General features: G+C 40.0%; 1 protein-coding gene across 4 annotated transcripts; it reads left to right on the top strand.

Annotated features, from left to right (window-relative positions):
• Positions 1 to 26: 26 nt before the first annotated feature.
• Positions 27 to 25,380, top strand: CCDC198 (coiled-coil domain containing 198). Of its 4 annotated transcripts, none has more exons than XM_025443262.3 (6): positions 27 to 439; positions 2,710 to 2,792; positions 14,492 to 14,578; positions 15,982 to 16,080; positions 16,873 to 17,041; positions 25,121 to 25,380. In XM_025443262.3, the coding sequence occupies exons 1-6, from the start codon at positions 217 to 219 to the stop codon at positions 25,348 to 25,350; spliced, it is 891 nt and encodes a 296-aa protein (XP_025299047.1). In that variant the 5' UTR covers positions 27 to 216; the 3' UTR covers positions 25,351 to 25,380. The 4 variants fall into 4 exon arrangements, with proteins under 4 accessions (XP_025299047.1, XP_025299046.1, XP_035575806.1 ...); XM_025443261.3 differs by having other exon boundaries at positions 28 to 439; positions 15,979 to 16,080; XM_035719913.1 differs by having other exon boundaries at positions 373 to 439; positions 2,710 to 2,839.
• Positions 25,381 to 25,529: the final 149 nt, after the last annotated feature.

Genomic DNA, 25,529 nt, shown 5'->3' with positions numbered 1-25,529 from the left:
GTGGCAGAGTAGGAGCTAAAGGGACGTCTCCATGGAAACCAGCCTCCCAGGAAGTGGCCAGAGGGTTTACTGTGTGGTGGAATAAAGCTAGAAAGATGCCATGAAGTGCTTTGTGAAGCTGGGATAAAATTCTGACCTACCTTAATTAGAATAAGCTAAATTCAAGGCCCCAAACCACTTCCCTCATGATTGTGCTTTGAATATCTTTACCTTGAAATGGGCCTCAGCCACTCTAAGGCTCACCCTCGGGTGACCAGAGTAGCACCCTTGCAAAACAAAGAGGTAGAGACTCCCTCGGCCAGTCCCGTGGATTTTGCATTGAATCAGAATCTGGAAGAGAAGAGTTCCTATTTGTTCGCAAGACTGCAGGACCGGAATAAAGCTTTGGAAGGGCAGCTGCCACCTCTACGAGAGACCTGGTGTGGAAGATACTCTGCAGGTACGTGTAACACCTATCATGAGATTTGTGTATTTGGACCAATGGAAGCTATTAACAGATGTACTTGACTGTCCGTCTCCATAATCATATCAGAAAATTTCTAAATTGCTGACTGTAAGGGAACATCTTTCAAGCTGCAAGCGCATGTCTGTCAAGTAGTCTGGGTGCATTAGAATGAGTGTGTAAACTCTGCACCCAAGGGCTTTTTACCATTCCACACGAGAAGAAAAAAATCGTTTGGTTTCAGCTTATAGTGCTTTCAATGTTTACACCTAGCTTTGCCAGATGATTAAAATTATATAGATAAGATGTGATAAATTATGACAATCATATGTTTCAGTTAGATTCTAAATTTAAACCATTCTCTCCAGCACCACTTAGTGCATCAGGCTTTGTTATTTTGAAAGCAACACTTGAGGAGTGAATTCACCCTAATGTGAATTTGGAAACCACCCCAAACAGAATTGATTTATTGCAGTACAGATGAGAGGATGAGTCACCCCCTCCCCAACCCCACATTCTTCATGCAGAATATGAACTAAGTTCTGTCATCTGGAGAACTAAGAGAATTTTTCCCATTATGACTGGAAGCTCTGTGCCTGGAGTGGCTATCAATTATCCTGGAATATTTTATAAGACATGTAAAATTTTTTTGACAATCACAATGACAATTAAGCAGAGATTCTAACTTGGGAAGAGAAATATGAGTATATAATGTATACATATGTTTATCTATGTAGTATATCTATGTATTTTTTTCTTTATTTATATTCTGGATCAATAACACAAGTAAGTTCCCATTATTAGTCAACCTGACCAGAAAGCTTTATATTCTCTTTTGGTATATCTGGTAGATCGTACCCAGACTGATTCTCATAGCTATTCTCTGTAGAACTGACCAGCTTTGACTGGGTAAATGGCCTATTTTTATGTTCTCCAATTTCATAAACATGTGGGGGGGAATTTTCCTCTAGTTTCATTGAAGAGTTCCTTTTTTATCCAAACCCTCTATCCAGAGTTTTAAGATTCTGGTAACTGAATAGTGAAACTGATTCTAATGCATTAGAGTCCTACATGGAAAATATTCTTATTTTTGAAATGACAAAATCACATTACAAATAACAAAGGGATGCTGAGCATTCTGATCACTAATTTCAGGAGACCCATACTCTAAGCCCAGCTCCACCAAATGCCAAATTATATGAGTTTGGGCAAATTATTGCATCAGTTTCCTTCACCTATAAATCAAGGATAAAAATAACTGCCCTGACACAGCCAATACTGTTTTGGATGAATCAAAGTAAATAATGAGGTGTTATCACTCAAATCATAATATTAAAATAAGGAGTTGTTAGGCTACTAAAAAAAATGTTGCCAGAAATACTTACATATTTTTAATACTTACGGTTTCTAATCAAAAATGTTTTTTGTTGTCATTACTGTTGTTTCTGTCTTGTTCAATGTGCCAGCATCTCTTGAAAGAAAATATAAACATGGTGAAGTTTTTAAGGTGGTCATTCAAATGCTGTAAGGATAGAAACACATAATTACACAGGGATTTTTCCATTTACAATGCAAAGTGAAACTATAGGTTAGTCCATGCAACAATCTAGAAATTAGAATGCTTCCAGATTACTAAGAGGAAAAGACAAAACTTCCTTCATGCAGCGTTGGTCATGGTAGTAGTCCTAGCGCCCCATGATCATGTTGTATGATAGGGCGACTTGTGGGAATTTCTTCTCTAGCTGGGGGGACTATTTAATTAGGTACATACAATGCTAAACATTGCTACTTCTATCACAAACTCATGCTCCATTTTTTAATCATCTCCTATCTATCCACCATCCAACTATATCATCTGAGAAGAGAATTTATTTTCATTTCTTAAGGATATATTATTTCTGATTTCCTAAATTTATTTTGAATAGATTTCATGAAATTTAAACAAATGGAAAAGTTTCTATTTTTCAGACCAAATTCTATGTTTTAACAATATTTGTAGTCAATACATTGTTGATTTTTCCAATTTTCCTCTAACTATCAAACTAGAGAAGAATTCAATAAATTAAATCCTAGGTCTAAACTAATGTTTTACCATTGGCATTCATGTAGGACCCCTGCCTTATGTGTTTCATCTCCATATTCAACATATAGGTTGCACATATATAACTAAAAAGGTACCAAATCATATTAGTGAAGTCTAACGATTAACCTAATTTAATAGTCAATTTTTTAATGGTTTGTTTTTATTTCTCTCTCAATCCTTCAAGTGCCCAGGGCCATGTATTTTGACATTCCACTGGAACACGGAGAAACAAGTATTATTAAAAGGCATCCACCCCGAAGACTTCAAGTAAGATGAATTTAAAAGGCTTCATAAGGAATTTCTTGGATTTCATGGTAACATCCCTTTTTAACTATAATCATAAAGGAGGGATATCGAAAATGACTAAGCTAGTAAAAACAGGAATGTTATTGAAGAGAATGCCGTCAGTTGCAAAGACCATGTTTCTTTAGGATTTCCTTTTGTAATGATTTCCCTTTTAAGACCGCCCACCACCAAAAGAAGGAAACATAATATCAAATACACAGGCATGATGGGATTCAAAGGACCTGTATTTTGCACTGATGAGTCAGATGACCATGGAGAAATCACTGGTAACAAACAATAGTAACAATCATAACAGCTAGGACTATTTAATTAGCACCTACTTCAAGTCAGATACACTCTGTGCTGCATGTTGATCAATGTCAATCATTTCATCTTCATATACCTCTAGGAGAAAGGAGGCATTATCTTTGCTTAATACATGTGGTTTAGAGAATTAAGTAACTTGTCCAAGGACAGTGGAGGTCAGATATCAACCAGGTCTCCAAAGCTCATGTTCTTAATTATCAGCATAGTTGATCTCTACAGACCTGCTATCTCTAAACTTCTATTGTTCTAAATGTTAACTGGTTGCTAAAATTGAGGACATTGGATTCCAAGACAGAAAAGTAAGAGCTTTAAATGCATTTACCTTAATAAATATTTAATGAATTCTCTGTAGAGAACTATAAATTCCAAGAACTCTCATCCTAGAAGGAGAAAGAGATCTGAGTGGGTCCTTGAAAATGAGCATCAGCCAAGAGAAGGGTTTGTTTGGGCTCTCCTGTGAGCAGGATCTATTACTGACATTTGAAAAAAGAATTGGGAAAAAAAAAAAAAAAGAGAAAGGAATTGGAACCAAATCCCACCTGCTACACAATTCACCTAGACATCTGGACAAATCCCAGAGGTATTAGATCTCATTTGTTGGGGATTATTTCTGTTTCAGTTGTTTTTTATTTACCTGTCTTCTCCAGAAGCTCGCATTGAAGTGATTGCATCTTGCACATCTTTTCCCAAAATATTGGAAACCTTGAAATATTTTTATTTAAAGAAAAATAAAGTAAAATGATATCAAATTGATATATAATTTTAAAACTTTTGAGCAAACCTCTAGCTAAACTTATGTTTTGTTCCTACATCAAATGTACCTCCTCAAAGTAGTGTGCTTAATATGCGTTCCTGTGGAGCCAGTAAGCTGAATGACTCAAGTAGGAGATACTACTGTACCCAGTGAAAAGTATTTGTGTAGCAGTGTGTAGTTCAACTCTAAAGCAGCTAAAGTTAGGCTAGGATTCTCAAATCAGTTCAAGCTCAAAAGGAAAACTTCTATGTTTCAGAACCAAAGACTGTATCCCCACATCCTAACCAACCACCTTAAAAATCAAGACAAATGAATTATTTCAGTGCAAAGACTATTGTCTTATTCGGTCTTATATCTTCAGTCACCAACACTTACTATGTACCCCCCCTAAAAAAAAAAAAAAGCTTATGAATGAATAGGTGAATGAATGATAATGAGTCCCATGCTCTCTGGTGGGAACAAAAATCAAAATGCATTCTCTCTGTTCCTGCAGACCTGTAGCATCCCTGTATTGTTAAGTCCAACTGACTAGCTGCCAATGTCATGAATTATGAAGATCCAGGAGTGCTTGTTGAACCCAAGATCTGAGAGGCACTTGGGCTTCAGACAACAGCTTTGCCTTGGAACCTGAAAGGCACAAGTCTCTCTGTGTCTCCCCTTAGCTCTTCTCTGTGCATTTGCTTTATTCATCCTGCAAATCGACTTTCTTTGCTCCTCAAGACCACTTGGTGAAATATGGCCACCCTCAATTCCTCAATTTGTGTTCCAGTTAAACAGACAGATTGGCCTGGCTCTCTTGGCTCCAATTCGAAATTCCTGGGAGAAAAGATCTTATTGGCTCAGCTTTGCTTATGATTCCAGTTCTGTTCCAGTAAGCTATGACCAGAGGGTATGCTCATGCAGTAGAAATGTGGGCAGAGTAGCCCCCCTCGCCCGCCCCCGACAAATTCTGGAAGCAGCTCCCAGAGAAGAGGGAAATCACTGGGAACTTGGCAGACACTCCCAAAGATATCAACTATAATTATCTTCACAAATGAGCCTCAGCACATTTTCCACCACAAATGGGTTTTTGAGAGAATAATAAATGCTGGGTTCCCATGACATGCTAATTAATAGCCTAATCTCTGCCAAAGAAAATTCTAAAAGTATTTTTAATTATTAAACCAAATCTAATTGCATCCTAAATAATTTGAGTTGCACATTTGGCACTCTCCACTTCCTAAACATCTACTCCTCAAGTAAAGAGCAGGTCATGAACTAAAGTTCTCCAACTCGGAGCTGCTGAATTCTGAGAGCCTCTGCCAGGGAACCCTGAATCCAGCGTGCTCATCTCTGGTTGAAAAGTTGACAATCACCACTGTCCTTCCTGGCCTGATTCACCTTCTCATCCAACCATCTCAGGTCCTGCCTAGGTGGAAATGGTTAACTACCCCCACCCCACCCCCAGGGTCCCATGTAATGTGGTTTCCTTGGGTGACTCCCTCCTTCATCTCCCAAGATTTGCTTAAATCTCACTGTCCTACAGGCTTATCATTATAATCGGGTGACAATTGCGGCTACCCTGGTGCTCCTGGTTCCCCTGATCCACCACTATCTTTTCTTTTCCTCAAAGCACTGACTTCTAACACACCAAGCAATTTACTTCTATTAAGTTCATTGTGTATTTTCTTTTTTTTAAATTTTAATATTTTATTTATTTATTCATGAGAGACAGAGAGAGAGAAGCAGAGACATAGGCAGAGGGAGAAGAAACAGGATCCCTGCAAGGATCCCAATGCAGGACTGGATTCTGATTCCCGGGATCACGCCCGGAGCTAAAGGCAGACACTCAACCGCTGACCCACCCAGGTGTCCCTGTGTATTTTCTTCATCACCTCCCCACCAGTGTCAGGATATTATCTTTCACACAGGCATAGATTTTTGTCTGTTGTCTTTGCTAATGTATCTAAGTGTCTTGAACATAATAGGCGATCGATAAATAGGAGTTGAATAAATGTTGAATGAAGGAATGCAAAGGGGAAAAGAGGAGTATAAACACTGCTGGTGAGAGGTAAGGAGGGCAGTCCTGACCTGGACGGTTTCATTGTGTTGTTTTCAGTTTTATAATTTGTCACAAATGTATTTCCTTTCCTTGTCTTTTCTAACTCTTTGTCCATTTTCTATTATCTATTTCTTTGTGATTTGTGAACGTGCTTTATATATCTTAGATCTAGCACTTTGTCAGGGATATGTGTTGCAAATATCTTCTTTTCATCAAAGTGAAAAGGTTCGCCTTTTCACTGTGTGTGTGTGTGTGTGTGTGTGTGTGTGTACATAAAGATTTCCACTTTAAATGTGGTCACATTTCTCAATCTTAGTCTTTATGTTTTGTATTTTTGTATTTTGTCTAAGAAATTTTTCTTCTCCCCAAGGTCTTCCAAATTCTTATTCCTTGTATTTGTTTTCTTGACTTTTGCATAGGCTAGAACTTCCCTCTGACGTTGAATACAAGCAGTGATGATGGGCATCCTTCTCTTATTTATGACATTGATAGGACTGGTTCAAAAACTAAGTACATTTGCAATAGGATTTTTTAAAAAAGATTTTATTTATTTATTCATGAGAGACACAGCAATAGGATTTTGATAGATGCTGATCAGAGTCCCAAGAAGAAACAGATGCTACATTCAAATTAGAATAATTCAAGGAAATTTTCTTTGTAGATAACTGTAGATAACTATTTACAGACGTTTGGATCAAGGGAACCATAGAGGATATTGCAATGACCACTAGTGGCAGCTGAGAGATAACCACCTCTGAGCGAAGGGACTTGGAGAATGAGAGAACCTGGAAGGAGAGTCAGGAGGAGGAAGGTGCTTTGAGAGAAACAGTGGGACACAGTCAGCCCAATATGACCTTCAGGTAGGAAGGCAGAGGAAGAAATATCCTCACCTCATTCTCTCTTCTCTCAGATCTCCTGCCAGGGTTGCTCAGTGGCTAAACCCAGTGGGAAGCCAGAGGGCAGGAGAAACTGATGAGTTCTCACAGGCAGAGAACAGGGTAGAGAAATGTGGCAAGTGGATCTGAAGAAACAAGTAGAAGATACCCAGTACAGTGCCATTTATTATTGACGTTCTTTTTATTCCTGGTATGCTAAGAGTTTTTCTTAGGGCCGAGTGTGAAATTTTATTGAATTTTTCCCCCTTCATCTATTAAAATAATCTTACAATCTTGTAACCAGTTGATAACAATATGTTACACTAATGGACCTTATGTTGAGCCCTGCTTGCATTCCCGGTATAAATCCTACTTGATCATGAGATACCCTATACGTATACAAATACATTGTTGGATTGCCCATGCTTAGGCTTTTCTTATCTATTTTCATAAGTGAAATTGTTCTTTAATTTCCAAAACTGTCTTTTTTTTTTCAGTTTTGCTTTTAGGGTTGTACTAATTTTGTAAAATTTGCTGGTTATCTTTCTCTTTCTTCTGTTCTCTAAAACATTTGATATAAAACAATTATTATCTGTCTCTTAAAAGTTTGATAAAACAGACCTGTGAAATCATCTTTAGCAACCTGGACTTTTGGGGGAATGACAAATTTTCCTACTAACTTAATTTCTTAGTTGTGTTAAGTATCTTATTTTTTCATGATTCAATTTTGCTAATTGATATTTTTTTCAGAAAAGTATCCATTTATTTAAGCTTTCAAGTTTATTGTTATTAAGCCTTAGCTTCTTCATATTCAACTTTTAAAAAAATTTAATTTATAGTTGACACCAATGTTACATTAGTTTTAGGTGTACAACTAGTGATTCACTATCTCTGTACTCTATGCTATGCTCCCCACACATGTAACTGTTGTCACTACACAACACTATTATAACACCATCGTCTATATTCCCTATGCTGTGCCCTTTATCCTTGTGACATTCATTCTATAACCAGAAGCCTATGTCTCCCACTCACCTTCACCCATTTTGCCCATCCCTCACTCTCCTTCCCTCTGACAACCACCAGTCTGTTCTCTGTCTTTATAGGTCTGATGATACTTTTTGTTTATTCACTTGTTTTGTTTTTAGATTCCACATCTGGAGAAAAAACATAAGGTATTTGTCTTTCTCAGTCTGATTTATTTCCTTTAACACTATACTCTCTGGGATCATCCATGTTGTAGCAAATGGCAAGATCTCAACCTTTTTTATGGCTTCTTAATATTTTTCGTATTCAACATTTTGATAATGTAAAATCTTCCAACTTACATTTTGATGCAGCTCTCTTGTACTGGGTAGAAAGGTAGAGAACAGCTCAATCCCTAATTTCAAGCTATAATCCTGGCTCTAGTTTACCCTGTTACATGGAGCATTTTTAGGTTCCCTTTAATCTCCAGAAATGGCCATCAGGAGCCCCAAACATCTTATGGGTCAGCTGCCTGTAAGTATGTATTTGTTTATTTTCTGGTCCATGGAGATATATATCTTGTATTAAAGCCCAATCACATCTTTTTGGCTTTATGTTTTATTTTTCATTGCTAGATGTTTGGGGCAAAGAAAGTTATTGAAATGTGAACTCATTGCAATGCCTTGACCAGAAATTCCTCCTTGGGCTCATGATTTCTTGCTTTGAGGCTGCCCTGGACACCTTTGCCTTCTGAGAACTTTAAAGGACATACATTCTTGAGTCATGATGCCAAACAAATTTTGCAATTTCTTTGAGCTTCTTCTGCCCATCTTTCTCCTCCTGTTAGTACACAGAGGCAAACATCTCAGATTAGTGTGTCATGAAGCTCAGTGACTTCTGCTTGATTTAATCTCCATTTCTGAATTTCTCAGCTGACACTTCAACTGATTAGCCTGACCATTTGTTTCATTTGAGAAGCCAAATAACCAGAAACCTTTAGACAGAGAATACATTTTTTAAAACATGGGATAAAAAAAATTAAAGGTGTCATTCTATCATACCAATTCTCCAGTAATTCCTTCCCTGTGCTTTCTCTGAAGATGATGAAGTGAGGCAGCTTGCTTCCCAAGCAGGGAAAAGGAACATTTATATGAATCCAGAATTCTGGGGCAATTTCATTTGACTAGTTTGTTTAGAGAAGCCAATTTTTCAATAATCTTTTCTGCAGTGGTTCTCAGGCCAAGCGCAAATACTTAAGGGAGAGATCCTATTTGCAATGTTAGTTGCTGCCATCTAGTGCTCTTTGTAGATGAATAGCGGGATTCTTAGGTTCTTTTCAAAGTCCAGGAAGAAAGTAATTGCCTGGAGACGGTTCTTAAAGACACCTCCTCTTTAACCCTTATAAGAATTGTGGGTTTAAACACAATGAGGCTGAAAATAGAAGAATATATATTTGTATTTTCAAAGAAAAACCTGGCCCTAAGAATTTATGGATAGATTATTTTAAATAGCTGAAAATATTTAAATAACTGGAATCTCCAGATTCAATTTTTCCATAGTACCACAAACAAATCCTCTTTGGTCTACTCTGATGTAGTTCCTTTACTCACTTGAGGCAGTTTGGAAGCCAGTGGACCCCAACCTAGAAAATCATCAGAATCCTTGGAGATATATTCAAAAGAAACAACTGAGAAGCTGGACCTCACTGAAATTAAAACCTGCTCTGCAAAAAGACAATGTCAAGAGAATAAGAAGGCAAGTAGAGAAGATAAAAGATGGCAAGTAAGCATGTGAAAATGTTCAACATCATATGTGATTAGGGAAATCCAAATTGCAACAACATTGAGCTATCACCATACACATATTGGAACAGCTAAAATCCAAAACGCTGACAATACCAAATGTTGGCAAGGGTGTGGAGCATCAAGAACTCTTATATATGCTGCTGGTGGAATGGAAAAATGGTATAGCCACTTTGGAAGTCAGTTTGGTGCTTTCTTATAAAACTAAACATACTCTTACCATACAATTCAGCAATTGTGAGCCTTAGTATTTGCCCAAAGGAATTGAAAATTGATGTTTGCATAATTTGGATGTCCATAAACATCCATGTGCAGCTTTATTAATAATTTCCAAAATTTGGATGTAACCAAGATGTCCTTCAGTAGATGATGGATGAAGAAACTGTGGTACATCCATATAATGGAATATTATTCAGCATTAAAAAGAAATTAACTCCCAAGCTATGAAGATATATGGAGAAAACTTAAATGTGTATTGTTAAGTGAAAGAGGCCAATTTGCAAAGGCTATATACTGTATCATTCCAAGAATGTTAACTTTTCAGAAAAGGCAAAACAATAGAGACAGTAAAAACATCAGTGGTTGCCAGGGAATAAGCGGAGGAAGGGTGGACTACATCAGTGGATACATGTCCCAATACATTTGTCCAAATCCATAGAAAGTACAACACTAAGCATGAACCCTAGTTTAAGCCATGGACTTTCAGTGATAATGACATGTGAATATAGGTTTATCAATTGTAACAGATACACCATTCTGGTGAGGGATGTTGATAGTGGAGGAGGTTGTGCATATGTGAGGGCAGGGAGTATCAGGGAACTCTCCATACTTTTCAGTTTTGCTCTGAACCTAAATCTGCCCTAAAACTTAAAGTTTATTATTTATATACATAATACACATATTCATTCCCAGGACATACTCTGGACCTGTTGAATCACAACCCTCAGTGAATAGCCCAGGTTTTGTATGTCTGTGTCGGGGTGTGTGTGTGTGTGTGTGTGTGTGTGTGTGTGTGTTCAATTCCAGGATATTCTGATGATAAACCAAGTTTAGGAACAAGTAGAAGAGAAAGAAGCATGAGGTTTGGAACTGGATAGACTTGAGTTTGAATTCTAGAGCTGCCACTTTCCAGCTGTGCAACATTGGACAAGTTATTAACTTCTCGACAATGGGGAATCATCATAATTACCCACAGGGTTCATGGGAGGATTGAACCAGATGACATATTGTGACCCTGGAAGTGATAGACAGGGACAGCTGTAAAGGCTCATGGGCCTCATCAGCAGAAAGAATTAGATCCTGAATGAAGTCCAGGGAGTGGCATAAACACTTCTTTGTTCTCCCCTCATGCCCTGAATACCCCCCTTCGGTCATTGCTGATTCTTCTTCCCACTCGTGCCTGGATATCTCTTTCCCCTTGGTCTCCATTTCCCAATGGTTCTGATCTGATCAGCTACTACCTCTTATACCAGCAGGTCCCATTTTCCCAGCAGACAAGAGAGCCAGACAAACCTCTCTTACTAGTACTCATCACCTCTCATTACATTCTTGCACAGTTCTTATGTTAAAACCCCCACTTTCTCCACTTAGGGTGAGAATGGAACAGAGAGCTACTTCCTACCACAAGTGCAAATTGCCTGGCACATGTCTAAGCTGAAGATGAGTTCTTTCCCTTTGTCCTGCCTCCTTTGGCCTCGTTTTCTTCCTTGCCAGGTGAGCTTTGGGCTGTGCCAGCAGGAAGGAATGCAGGCTCTTCTCCCTAGAACAGCTCAGGCCGAGGCCCAGAGACCAGGAAATTATTCTATAGGGAAGTAGCAGCAGGCACAGGTCATGCTCCCCATGAGAGCTGGCTGTTCAGCATCCATTTCCCTGTCTCCCCCTCTGTCTTTTCACTCTGGTCACCTTGAAAGCCAAGCTAGCATCCAGTCTACCCCTTGCTAGTGCAACCAATCAGACTAAAATGAAAAACAAAATTTTTCAAAATAAATCATCATTTGCCTTTAGGAGAAGACTAAGGTGGGCATGGTGCTCAAACTGTTTGTTGCAGTGTGGCATCCTCTTCATTTTCCTCCTACTTCTCTAGCCAATCTCTTCTCTGTGTCCTTTGCCAGTTTGTCCCCTCACCAGCTTCTCAGTGTTGGAGCTCTTCAAGTCTTCAGGACTTGGCTCTGCTTTTCTTACTCTTGACCTTAGGGTCAAGATGGTCTTACCTGTGACTATGGTTTCAGTTATTCTCTACCCAGGGATGATCCCCAAATAATGCATCTCTAGCACAGACCTCTCCTGTGAGTTCCATGCCTGTACATCTTATTATCTACTCAACATCTACACTGGTATGCTTCAAAGGCACCTCAAACTCAATCTAAACCGAATTTATATCCTCCTGTTACATCCCATTCACACCTGGTCTTCCTTAGGTTTCCCATCTCAGTGAATGATAACACTATCCATCCCCTGAATTTGGATGCCATTTGGACCCTTCACTCTTCCTCACCAACTATAATAAATCTTATTTGGTCAGTTTTAAATATTTGTACAGGGCAGCCCTGGTGGCTCAGTGGTTTAGTGCCGCCTTTGGCCCAGGGTGTGATCCTGGAGGCCCGGGATCGAGTCCCGGGTCAGGCTCCCTGCATGGAGCCTGCTTCTCTCTCTGTCTGTGTCTCTGCCTCTGTGTGTGTGTGTGTGTGTGTGTGTGTGTGTGTGTGTGTCTCTCATGAATAAATAAAACCTAAAAAAAAACCCCAAAACTTATTTAAATAAATAAATATTTGTAGAGCCCATCGATTTCCCTCCAGGAGCCCCAAGCCCATCACCATTGTCTTCCTAACTGCCCATCCTGCATCTGTGATTATTCTTTTCTAGTTCTCACACTGTGGCCAGAATGATCATTTTTTTAAGGATTTTATTTATTTCAGAGAGAGAGAGAGCGCTAGAGAAACAGAGCAAGCATGAGCTGGGGGCAGAGGGCCAGGGAAAAGCAGACTCCCTGCTGAGAAGGAAGCCTGCTATGGGGCTGGATCCCAGACCCCCATGATCTGAGCTGAAGGCAGACACTCAACCAACTGAGCTACGCAGGTGCCCCAGAGTAATCACTTTTTAAAAAGTGAATGTAATCATGTCACTAGTTTGCTTGATTCATGTCAATGGCTGCCCATTGCTCTGAAGAAAACCAATGTCTTTAGAATGCTCCATCAGGCACTGCAAGACCTGGCCCTGCCTACTATCTCTCCAGCCTCATTTGAGCTATTCTTCCCCTCGCTCTGAACTGCAGTCAACTGACTTCCTGCAGTTCCCTCAATAAATCATGCTCTCTCCTACCTCGGGGTTATTGCCTACATTGTTCCCTCTACCCAGAATACCTTACTTAGTCCCATAGAATTTCCTAAGCATCCAACTTCTGCTGAAGATTACTTCCTCAGGAAAATTTCTTGGACCACCTCCTTACTCCTCCCCGCCTTACGTTAATTTTCTAGGGCTGCAGTAACAAAGTACAACAAAGTGTGGGGCTTAAACAACAGAAATGTATTATCTCACAGTTCTGGAAGTCCAAGGTCAAGGCATTTGCAAGGTTGACTCCTGATAGCCGAGAGGAAGAATCTGTTCCATGTGTCTCAACTTTCAGTGGTTTCCTGGCAATCTTTGTCACTCCTTGGCTCATAGAAGCATCACCCCAATCTCTGCCTTCATCTTCACATGGTGTTCTCCCTGTGTGCATGTGGGTGTTTGCACCTATATTTCTCTTTTTTAATTAAGGTGATCCTTAATCCAAGCATTGTGGGTTAAGGATCACCCTGCTCTAGTATGCCTACATCTGCAAAGACCCTCTTTCCAAATAAGGTCACATTCTGAGGTGTTGGGGGTAAAGACCTCAACATATAAGTTGGAGGAGGGGCACAATTCAACTCATAACACCCCCATTTCCAAGGTGGAATCCTCTGGTTATATATTGTCATAGACCTGCCCGATAGACTTTTTCTTCAAAGCACTGATCACAGTTTGTAATTATTCATGAATAATCACACAAGCAAAATGTATTTGTTCCCCTACAGATTGTAAGCTCCATAGGGAGCATGCTGGGTTTGTTGACCACTGCACCTTCATGCCAGGCATGTACTAATTGTTCAGGATGTACTCACTGACAACAAAAAAATCTGATGGCCCTCCAGGTCCCTGCCTGCATGGCAATGTGGAGAAACCCACCTTTGTCTCTTGCTCTACCACTTCCCAATGCTCCAACATCCAGAGCATTAAGTCATCCGAGGCAAGTAGGGCTGAGGCAGATCCACTGGTTCATCATTTGCTTCCCAATCTTAGTGACCCCTTGAAACTCCAACATGATCTCCCCCCATAAAGACAAGCCCCTACTAGGAAAAACAAAAACAAAACCAGAACAAAACAAAAAAACCAACCATGTCTAAGATTTGTAAGCCCACTGCACCTTCATTTTAAATGTGTCTCATGGGTGCCAGTGATTATTATGGAGGGAGCTTCTCTGGAGATCGTATATACAGGTCACTTTGCTAAGAACTGGAAGAGTTCAGCCTGGTGGTTAAGGACTGAATATAAGAAATTCCTGGTGCCCCCTTCATCTCGAATACTCTAAGACCCTTGTTGTCTGGTAACTTCAGTCTTGGTCCCTTGATGCAGACAGAAAAGGATTCTTAGCGTCTTGACTCTCTGACCAATATTTAGATCAATAAGTCACTGGTGACAGCACAATAGAACAATGAAGAACCCAGATAAGTTGAAAAGTCTGCACAGATATGACCGTAATCCTGTGGAAATCGCCTTCCCTCTGTGCTCTCAGGAATAAGTGCTGCTTTTGCTAAATGTTAAGATAGTTTAATGTCTGGCTTTTATGTTTCATCATCTCATGGCATGAGGAATGCTGAATGCTCTAAATGTTGGACTTCTAGAAGCTTGAACCCATTGACCTGCCACAAGTAATTACCTCTGAAATGCTCCTGAGCCAGCAAGAAGCCAGAACAACTCACAGAGCTAAGGTGAACTGTAGCACTAACTGGAAAGGGTGGTAATGGGGGGTGGGTTCTCCTTTCATGTACTCCTGGCACAAAGACCTCAGAGACAAATCAGACTATTAAGTCATTCAGAGTTAGAATTTTCCAAAGCTATCCATTCTCTCCTAGGCCTGCCTTAATCTGCCAAAGACTCTCATCTCTGAGGTAAATTCTGGGCCCTTCTCCACTTCCTGGTGAAACAGGGAGTTGCAGATAAGAAGAGAGGAATTTTACTTGGATATGGGCAATTCTAGAAGTGTTCAAATTTGTGAAAAATCTAGCATAGCTCGCTCCTTGTGTTCTTCCCCTCACGTTAAACCTTTCTCTTCATTCTCAGCTTTTAGGGGAAATCATCTCTACAAGGTGTCCCTAACTTATTTACCACAACTTCACCAAAAAGGAATCTTTGGAAAAGGTCCTCTGAAGAGCTCTGGCCTTTTATTAATTTGTCATATATTCTGCCGAGATAACACCCCTCCTATAGACATGAAAAACTGGGAGATAGTAGATTTTCAACACTTTCCACTCCCGGTTCATTCTGGAGCCAGCTAGGTGCTGCTGCACAGCTGGCTGATTGGGGAAAAGATGTCCAGGAGCTTTTAGACCACCAAGCCCGGGTTTATGATGCCAACAGCACTGTAGAGATCGTCCCTTCATGAGGCTCACAACAGTCAACACAGTTACAGTCCACAGGGTGGCCAAAGGATATCTCTGAGCACATCTGGCTGCCATATCCCTCCCCTTTGCTAGCCACAGCCAGGAACGAACAAGGCTGTATTCACCCCTGGTTGCTCTCAGTGACTGTCTGTACTGTCCCACTGGGGTTTATGATGCGCCAGGGGAGACCACCAAGTCACAAATAATCAACTTCCTGATATACCAGGGCTTATATTCCTGTATGTAGGACATTTATAAACAAACCCCATAGGGGTTCTGTCTATAGAAATGGGTTCCATTTAGCCATACAGTGGCTCCCCTCTGATTTCATAGCCAGGCACAGAAGAGGCAGAAGAGGCAGAAAGAAAGAGGCCAATCTTATCCAACCAGAACACATTTCTGGGGAGATGGTGATAAGCATCTATTGACAGGGTAGGCGATATTTCATCAAAATGAGATGTGGAAATGTATTTCCATTTAAAATTTTCAAAACTCTACAGGAACCTTAAAAGCTACATTATACGCACAGCAAAGCTCCATTCACTGAGAGCTACACAAAGGACTCGATGGGGGGCTATAATGATCCACCTTCAACATCACAAGAGTTCCCTATGGATTATAACTGATAGCTGATTAAGATCTCACTCTGCTGAAAAAAAATTGCAAGTTACGTATTGCAGAGTCAGTAACAAATTACCCCATTCTAACTAGTGTGTCATCTTTCACAGCAGGAACTGGAAAAGAAGATGCAAACTCCAGGGTACACTCCCGGGAAAAGACAATACTTACATAAGATGCGAATGCTGGAAATGAACCGTAACAGACAAGAGGTAAGTGTGAGAAGAGAGAAGAGTGCTGTATTTACCACGTTTACTCCACGTAATCACTACTCTCACACAGGAATGGTCTAGCATCCATCTCCAGGCTTTACTTAACATTTTAAATTTGGTCATTGGCACCGACACTTCAATTCCTGGAGCTGGGAAGGATCAGCAAGATCCCTTCTTCTAGCGACTCTCTTTGTTTTCAGTTTCAAGGATGGATCTGTGTCCCAAGTCTCTCTGTTATTTCTTTCTCTCCTTTTTTTTTTTTCCTTCACAAATTGCTATGACATTCTGGCTTCAGTGGAAAAATGATGTTAGATCGTTTTTCTCGGTTTAGTAAGATAGAGAGGGGTGAGTCGGTCTTTATCTTGCTACCACGGTATCCCTCCATAATTCATGCCACAAGATTATCTCAGAAGAATCATCTCTTCTAATGAAAGCTTTTATAGTAATATCTCCTGTAATTGGCATATTCCAAATTCCTCACTCTAGTATTTAAACCTAGAATCACTGTCTTCTGCAATTCCAAATATATCGGTGGCCTCCCAACAATTGTTTCTACAAAGATCCTTCTCTTGAACCAAGCCATACCATTTGAGTATACTCGCCTCTCTCCTAACAAGCCTGTGCATAGAGAAAGTTTCTGTGCCTTATAATAGGAAAAAGAAAACTGTATTCTGGTTAGGGGACCAAAGTACAGATAAATACACCACTTGCAAAGTGGCTGATCTGTTGATCTATTCTGATGACAGGAGTTCAGGGGGAGAACACTAATCCATTGTGGCTGATCATTTTCAGGCCCAAGCAGAGTTGAAGAAAAGTCTTCATAGGGAGGCAAGAATTAATCAAAAACCAAGGGACCATAAAGCCAAGAAAATCCTTCAAAGCATCCCAAGAAACCCAAGAAATGATGACGGGGACCTTCCAATCTTGTTGCCAGATGAGACCTTGAACAGAAGAAGTCCAGGTCAGTTCCATACATTATTTTATGTAAATTATGTAAAAAAATTAAGTAAAAATATTTCAAGTATTTTTAAAACTTGAGCAAATAAACTTGAGGTAGAGAGTGTGGTGGTGGATGGACAGCAAGTAGCCTTGGGTTTCTGCTGATATTGTACTTCCTGGAAAGTAGGAATCACACTGTCCTGTAACTTTGGGTGGCTGGGAGGAAAAGACTTGTAGACTTTGTTCAAATCTTGTAGCAAGATGGCTCTCTTTAGAGGCTTCCTGTGAAGCACAGGCATTCTTGCAATTCTTGCTCCAGCCCTAGGAAGAGAAAAAGCAAAAGAGCCTCATCTTGTGGTTAAAGAGAATGAAGCATGCGGACTTCTATTAAATAGCAAACCGGTATCAGCCAGTTTGCTGCCATCGGCAGACACCCTCCCCCAGCCAGCTCTTTCCCCTGCAGCCCTCTCAGGTTCCTTCAGGAGAGCTAAAACTGAAGCCAGCATCACAGCCCACCCCAGGCTTGGTCTGCTGCATCTGCTGTCTCTGTGAGGGCCCTCCTCCTACCCCACTCTGGACCTCCTTCCAGCCCTCCTCCTCCCCCTCCTTGCAGCTGGTTAGTCACAAAGTCCTGTTGATGTCACCTGCACTGAACCCTTACCTTCCTCACATCCTCTAATGCCCCCCCCACAGGGCATAGTGTCACACTGGGCTACTGCCGGTTCCTCCCTCAAGTCTTGCCCTTCTTCCAGCAACCTTCTATCCACATGGTTCTCAGTACAGTCCCCAGGCACCCCAGAATGAGCATCACCTGAGGGATTGCTGGGCCCCAGCCAGAGTGATTGAATCAGAAAATGTAGGGGCAGAGGCCAGCAATCTGGGTTTAACTCCCCCTTAGGTGATTCTGATACCCATAAAGTTGAAGAACCACTGCTCTACTTGGTCATCAGTATTGGCCACAGACTGGCACCATCTGCATCACCTGGGAGTTTGTTAGAAAAGCAGAATTTCAGGCCACACTCTGGACCCACTGAATAAGGATATGCATTTTATCAAGATCCCAAGGTGATTCTCATGCATGACAGCTTTAGAAGCCCAGTGCTAATAGCCAAGTAATCTTATAAAATGCCAATCTGACCATATCATTCTCTTGCTTTAAAAAAAAAATCTTCAGTGAGCCTCCATCAGTCTGAGGACAAAATTTAAACTCTTTGCCCTGGGGGCACCTGGGTGGCTCAGTAGATTAAGCATCTCACTCAAATTTTTGCTCATGTCATGATCTCAGGGTCATGAGATGGAGCCCCAAGTAGGGCTCTACACTGGACATGGAGCCTGCTTTAGATATTCCCTCTCCCTCTGCCCCTCCTCCCTCTAAAAAGTAATAAATTAAAAAAATTAAATAAATAAACTCTTTACCTTGGTACTCTAAGCTGACTTTTGTGGCTATATCTGCTGCCATTTTGTGTCCAACTTCACCTCCAACCAGGCCAGACTGCTCAGTGATTTCCAACAGACATCGTGTTCATAGCCTCTGTACTGTGTGGTCTCACCAATTTTAGCCCCAGTAAGTTTGCCCTGTCCATGTTCCCTCAGGGCAAAGCACCCTTTGAATATATAATATTGTTCATGCACACAGCTTACTGTGCTGTTAGCTCACTCCCCACATCAGCAAAACTGACAACTGAGAGATCTACAGAAATGCTGGCCATGTCTCTGGAGATCCTGAGCTTCTCAGATGCAAAGTTGCCAGCTGAAAGAGACATTGCTCCTGCTCACAGGAATAGGATGCTTAATCAATAAGTTAATTAAATAAGAAAAGGCTGAATAATTGAAAATCTACTTGGGGAATCTATTTAACCTATACTCCCAGTGCCTGAATGAAATATGCTATGTAGGCACATAGATAAACAACTTTTACAATGTAAAAAATATTGCCAAAACAACCCAAAAAAAGGTGTCTCAGCTTAAGTTAGATACTAAGAGTCATTGCTTAAGAGCGAGCCAAGAAAAGCCAACATTGGTAAAATCTTTGGAAGATGGCCCAGATCTGGAGGGGCCCAGGAAGGATGGTGGAATGTGGAGAAGAGGGTTTCTCTGCATTTCCTGATGCTTTTTAAAGCTGCTTCATTTTGTTCTACTTAAAGTTTAAAGATTTATTTGTTTATTTTAGAGAGGGAGAGAGAGAGCTCATGAGTGGGGAGTACGGACAGAGGCAGAGAGAATCTGAAGCAGACTATGTTGAGCATGGAGCCAGACCTGGGGCTTGATCTCACAACCTGAGATCTGGGACCTGAGCCCAAACCAAGAGTTGGATGCTTAACTGACTGAACCACCAGGCACCCCTCAAGCTAAGGTTTATTGAGTGTGTACTATAAAGCAGGCACTGTTGTCCATGTGCAACATGCATTATTGCTCCTAATCCTCACACAGCCTATATGAAGGAGTTACTATTACCTCTTATGTGACAGAGCCAGAATTTGAAGTCAGGTCTTTCTGACTCCAAAGGTTCACTCCACCCATCAGCACCCCTCATATACCCTCATCAGGAATCCAGGGACTTGGAGATCTGTCCGAACAACCTTGGCCAAGTCTGCAAATAGAGGGGTGTGACTCTGAACCTTCTCTGTCATGAGCAGGCTGCTCCTCTGCCAAGCCTGCAGATTTTACCACCACAACAGGCATGTGCTTGAGCAGTGATGCCTTTTACTTATTTCCAGGTAGCATCCTTGCTTTCTCTCTCTGTCTACTGAAAGCAGTCCATTTTACGTTCTCCCAAAAGTGGAGCAAAGCCAAGATCATAGAATTACAGGAGCTTTCTGCTAGTCCAGTTCTGGTAATTAAGATTCTGCTGTACCCCCCTTCTGTTATTGAATGCTATAGTTGCCCATTCTTGTTCCTTTTTTGGGAAGGTGGGATGAGAGTTTTAGGTTTCTCTCTCTCTTTTTTTAAAGATTTTATTTATTTATTCATGAGAGAGAAAGAGAGAGAGAAAGAGAAGCAAGCTCCATGCAGGGAGCCTGATGTGGGATTTGATCCTGGGACCCAGGATCACGCCCTGGGCCAAAGGCAGGCGCTAAACCGCTGAGCCACTCAGGGATCCCCGGGTCTCTTTTAAGATAAATGTCGGTCTTTGTTTTCTGTTGCCTCTTTAAAATGAAATTTTACATATATTTTACATTTATATACTTTAAATACATGTTATATGTTTATGGAATGACTTACATATGACCTAAGATAAATGTATAATAATTACATTTAACTTACACAATAAATTACTTATAACTTATACGATGGCTCATAACTTACACAAAGTGAGCATTGTTCTTTGGATGTACAGTTTCTTTTTTTTCAAAAAATATTTATTTATTTATTCATGAGAGACATAGGCAGAGGGAGAAGTAGGCTCCTCGCAAGGAGTCCAATGTGGGACTCAATACTGGACCCTGGGATCGTGCCCTGAGCCAAAGGCAGACGCTCAACTGCTGAGCCACCCAGACATCCCTTTGGGTGTACAGTTTCATGAGTTTAAACATGTTTAGGTGGCTCTGGCCTTTTCCAGAAGCCATGATAGGGTAGTGGGTAGCAAGAGCAGTGAACTTGAAATCAAAGTTCTTCATCTGAGCCCCAAGAACTACATTTCTAGATGTAAACTCCATGGTAACAGGGCCCTCTTTTTGTTTCTAGAACAGTGCCTGGTACACAGTAGCCTCTCAATGAACATTAGCCATATATTTGTCAGATAGTTTTATTCTATATAGAAAGACAATAGCTAAACTCCAGTTACTTAACCTCTCTGAGCCTCAGTCTCCACATCTGTAAAATAGGAATAAAGCCTTGTCTACCACGTAGAGTTTATGAAAAAATTAATCCAATGTGTGTAAAAGCACATATAAAATGTAAAATGCTGGGGCACCTGGGGGGTTCAGTCTATTAAGCATCTGGCTTCGGCTCAGGTCATGATCCCAGCATCCCACATCATCGGGCTTCCTGCTCAGCGAGAAGCCTGCTTCTCCCTCTCCCTCTGCCCCTTCCCCTGCTTGTTCTCTTACCATATCAAATAAATAAATCAATAAATCTTTTAAAAATAATTTAAAAAAATAAAATGTAAAGTGCCAAACTCATGCATGGGAATATAAGCAACTGAAGAAATATGGAACTGATGAATAGTAAAAATAACTATCTATCTCACGGGAGGTGTCACCTTAAAAACATTATTGTCACCTACACAATTCTGGTCTTATCAGGCCACCGCACCATTATCCACTTTATTTTTCTTTAAAGTATCCTGGGTTTTTTAGTGTGTTTTAAATTTAGCCTTTTCTGTGAAATTGGGGCTTTGATGTAATGGTGATACATTTTGCTAAAATATATATATTGTAAAACACATAACCATCAAAGATTTTTAATACTTTAGAGAATCTTTGTACTACCTAAAAATCACTCCATATTTTCCCCCCACTGGCCTCTGTTGCTTTACCTCTCTTCTCAAATTAATTTTGAAGTTGGACACACTCTCCTCTGCTCTGCTCACCCACAACCCATTTAAGTTTTTAAACATTGTGTTTTTCTTTTTTGTTTTTCCTTATGTCTAGCAACCCCAGAGAATCAAGCAGGGATTTATAAAAATGTAACAAGTAAAAAAGACATCTAGCTGAGGAGTCCTTAAACTTTAATGCTGTGTATACAAAACTATGTATATAATACTTCATGAATGATTTAAGAGATATTCAAGGATAAAATTGAACATGTGAATCTGGCCTCATGCACTAACTCTAGGCCTGCATTATCATAACATCAAGAGTGGTGTGGGACTTAAGCTATTATTAATATTGCATTAGATCCCACCATTAACAAACATTCTCTTCCTGTTTCAAAGCTCCTGCCTCTAGTCAGCAGAAAATTGCTGTTCCCAGTCTGAATGATGCCTCTAGTAGTTCTTGGCTCATTTGCACAGCAGAGATGATTATACCCTCTGGCCCCAATGAATGAAGTCTTTTCCCAGTCCCAGTTACCAGTCATTCTCACCTCCCAAAATTCTCTGATGGCTCACTTGCTCACTCATGTATTCATAGATGTGGCTTTGCAATAGAACAGATGACGAACAAGGAGAAGTCTGATAACTGTGAAACTGAGAGACCTCACAATCTGAGAGAATCAGGAGATTTCCTCAAGGAAGTGGTATTTAAGCTGAGACAGGAAGTAGCTGGACAAAGGGGATAGGAATCCATGTACGTGTGAAGACCAAAGTGCTGGAACATTCAGATATATCACAATATGTGCAAAAGCTCTTGAGTGGGAAGGGACCTGACAGATTCTAGACACTGGTTGGGAAAGAGATTCAGGTAGTGATCAGAGATGGCTCTGGACTGGGTGGTTCAGTGGTTGAGAGTCTCCCTTTGGATCAGGGCATGATTCTGGAGTCCCAGAATCGAGTACTGCATCAGGCTTCCTGTAGGGAGGCTGCTTCTCCCTCTGCCTATGTCTCTGCCTCTCTCTGTGTCTCTCACGAATAAATAAAATCTTAAAAAAAAAAAAAAAAAAAAAAAAGAGAGATGGCTCTGGAGGTATAGGCAGGGCACAGAGCACACAGGGTCTTGCAAGTTGTATCAAATAAGGACTTTGAACTTGAGTTTAAGATCAATGGGAAGCCATTGAAAGGTCAGGGAAGCCACACAATCAGGTTTACATTTTTAAGCATTGCTCTGTCTACCCTAGAGAGGATATGGGAGGAGAATGCAAGAGGGCATGGGAAGACAAGTGATAAGGATATAGCAGAAAAGCAAGTGAAAGATGGTGCTTGGACCAAGAGAATAGGGTGACAGAAGAGAAAGAGCCAGATGTCAGATATTTAGGAGATAGAATTGGCAGAAGCTGGTGATGGATCAGATGTGGGTACATGAAGAGAGCAAGAAGGCCAGGAGGTTTCATGGGATTCTCTTGAAGAACTAGGCAGACAATGGGGCAAAGCTAGGGCCATTTGCTAAATTAGGGTAACTGGGAGAAAAAGCAGGTTTGGAAGAGAAAGAGAAGGTGAGTCTGACATGTTGCCAGGAGACAGAAATGGAGGCGTCCAATTGTACCCAAAAAAAGTGTGTGTAGCTCAGGAGAGAAATTGGGGCTGCATACATGAATTAACTGTCATTTTTGGTCACTACTATGTGTATAGATAATAACAATAACTATAATCAGATTCAAGGGGGGACAAGGTAACCCATCATGGAGGCACAAAGGAAAGTAATGAATCATAAGGCACCAATGTTCACATTGAAATGCTTGATTTTCTCATGTAACATATGCAATGTCAACTATCAAGGGCTTAAATAAAATATATCATAAGATTTGATAAACAGTTATCCTTGAGATAACATCCAAAAGTTATGGCTGGTTCAACCATTTGGTTGTGGGGACACTCTGGGTTTTGACCCAGGATAATTTTCCTAGCTCAGAAGTGGCCATTGCTTTTGTTTTCTTAAAAGCCAGACTTCCTTGAATAAAGTGCCTGTTCTGAAGTGCATTTTATTTTAAGTTTTATTTATTTATTTGAGGGGGAGAGAGAGAGAGAGAGAGAGAGAGAGAGAGAGAGAGAGAGAGAGAGAGAGAATCTCAAGCAGACTTCCCACTGAGCACGAAGCCTGATCAGGGCTTGATCCCATGACCTTGAGATCATGACCTAAACTGAAATCAAATTTTGGATGGTTAACTGACTGAACCACCCAGGTACCCCCTGAAGTGCATTTTAAAAGGGCATTGGGTAGAGCTTAAATAAAAAAACTATATATATACACATGTAAAATCCTATACTAAAAATAAATTAAATCTCTTCTAGAAGGTATAGAAAATAAAATAAAATGTATTAGCCTTTGAGCTCCCTAGTTCTATAGATCTGGGGTGCATTACAAGTATTTGTGTTTCTTTTTTTTTTTTATTATTGGAGTTCAATTTGCCAACATATAGCATAACATCCATGTTCATCCAGTATTTGTGTTTCTAAAAAGCTTCATAGGTGATTCTAATATGAGGTGAGAGTGGATGTGAAGGTCAGGAAAAGTAATGTATCATGTGCCTAGCACTTGTAGTTGTTCAATAAATAGCACTAGGTAACACAACCTGTGCAATACTCTTGCCAAAAATGCTTAACCTTATTTTAATCACAAGGAAACTGACAAACCCAAATTTAGGGCCATTCTGCAAAACAATTGATCTGGATTCTCTAAAAATTTCAGTGTCAGGGAAAAAGAAGAAGACAATGAAGGAAAAAGAAAGAAGGGATCATGAATGAGAATGAGGGAGAGAGAGAAGAAGGAAGAAGGAAGGGAGGGAAAAAAGAGAATAAAGAAATAGATAGGGAAGGTTATGCAATACACAATCCTAGATTGGATCCTGGGTCTATAAAATAAAAGACAAACATGCAAACAAAAAGAAGCTATAGAAAGCATTATTTGGGACAACCATGAATATTAGAATGTGAACCATATATTAGAAAACAGTAATATATCAATGTTAAATGTCCTTAGTGTAATAATTGTATTATGGTTATGTAGGAAAAGCTCCCTTGCTGTTGGATTTGTGGTGATGTATTTGGGAGGATGTAACTGCAATTAATTCTCAAATAGCTCAGCTGAAAAGCATGCATGTATACATGCACGTATAAAATGAAAGCAATATTGTGACATAATGTTGTTAATGAGTTGGGATATATAGGTATGAATTGTATTATTCTTGTAACTTTCAGAAGATTAAAAAAATTTAAACAACAAAAAAGTTATTAATGTACAGAACTTTTATACACAAAGTTAATATATATTCTATATGCATATATATGAGTTTATATATAATATATATGTGTATATATATAATACATACACCTATAAACTCATGAGTTTTTATGTGTGTGTACATATATATATACATGTGTGTATATATATACACACACATACACACATAAAAACTCATATATGTGTATATATATATATATATATATATATATACATTTCTAAAGAACACCAAGCAGATTATCCTGTATTCATAAACATCTAGGTACTTAATAAACAAATAAATCATTGTTAAGGGAAAAAATTAATTAAACTTTAAATTTTTGTAGGAAATTTACAGAATGAAGATTTTGGGGAATATCAAGCAATGAATGATTACTGTCCCCAGAAAATTGGCAAAATGGAAACATGGCTCCGTGAACAAGAGGCTCAGGGACAGCTTCTCTGGGACAGCTCCAGCTCTGACTCAGAGGAGTTGAAGAAAAGTGAGAAGAAACCACAAGCACTGGTGAGGACCAGGACAGAGAGAATTCCACTTTTTGATGAGTTTTTTGATTGAGAATAAAAATACTATTCACTAACATAGAAACTGAGTGCATTGAGAACTTCCTTTCTCCTTTCTCCCTTCCCCGCCCCCCAAAAATGAAAGAAAACTTCCTTTCCCATAAAAATTCTTCAGGTTAGTTGTATGAATTATTTGGAGGATATCAATTCATTGTCTTTTCATTTGGAGTCTTA

Source organism: Canis lupus, chromosome 8 (assembly GCF_003254725.2).
Source record: "Canis lupus dingo isolate Sandy chromosome 8, ASM325472v2, whole genome shotgun sequence".
NCBI lineage: Eukaryota > Metazoa > Chordata > Mammalia > Carnivora > Canidae > Canis > Canis lupus.
Note: the sequence above shows the minus strand (reverse complement) of the source record. Positions and strands in the feature narration are given on the sequence as shown.

Bases quoted from the DNA above. Each gene is read 5' to 3' on its own strand.
- CCDC198 (XM_025443261.3), top strand. From the start codon at position 217: ATGGGCCTCAGCCACTCTAAGGCTCACCCTCGGGTGACCAGAGTAGCA. The intron at 440-2,709 runs GTACGTGTAACA...CAATCCTTCAAG, and splicing joins GTGTGGAAGATACTCTGCAG to TGCCCAGGGCCATGTATTTT. The intron at 17,042-25,120 runs GTCAGTTCCATA...AAATTTTTGTAG, and splicing joins CTTGAACAGAAGAAGTCCAG to GAAATTTACAGAATGAAGAT.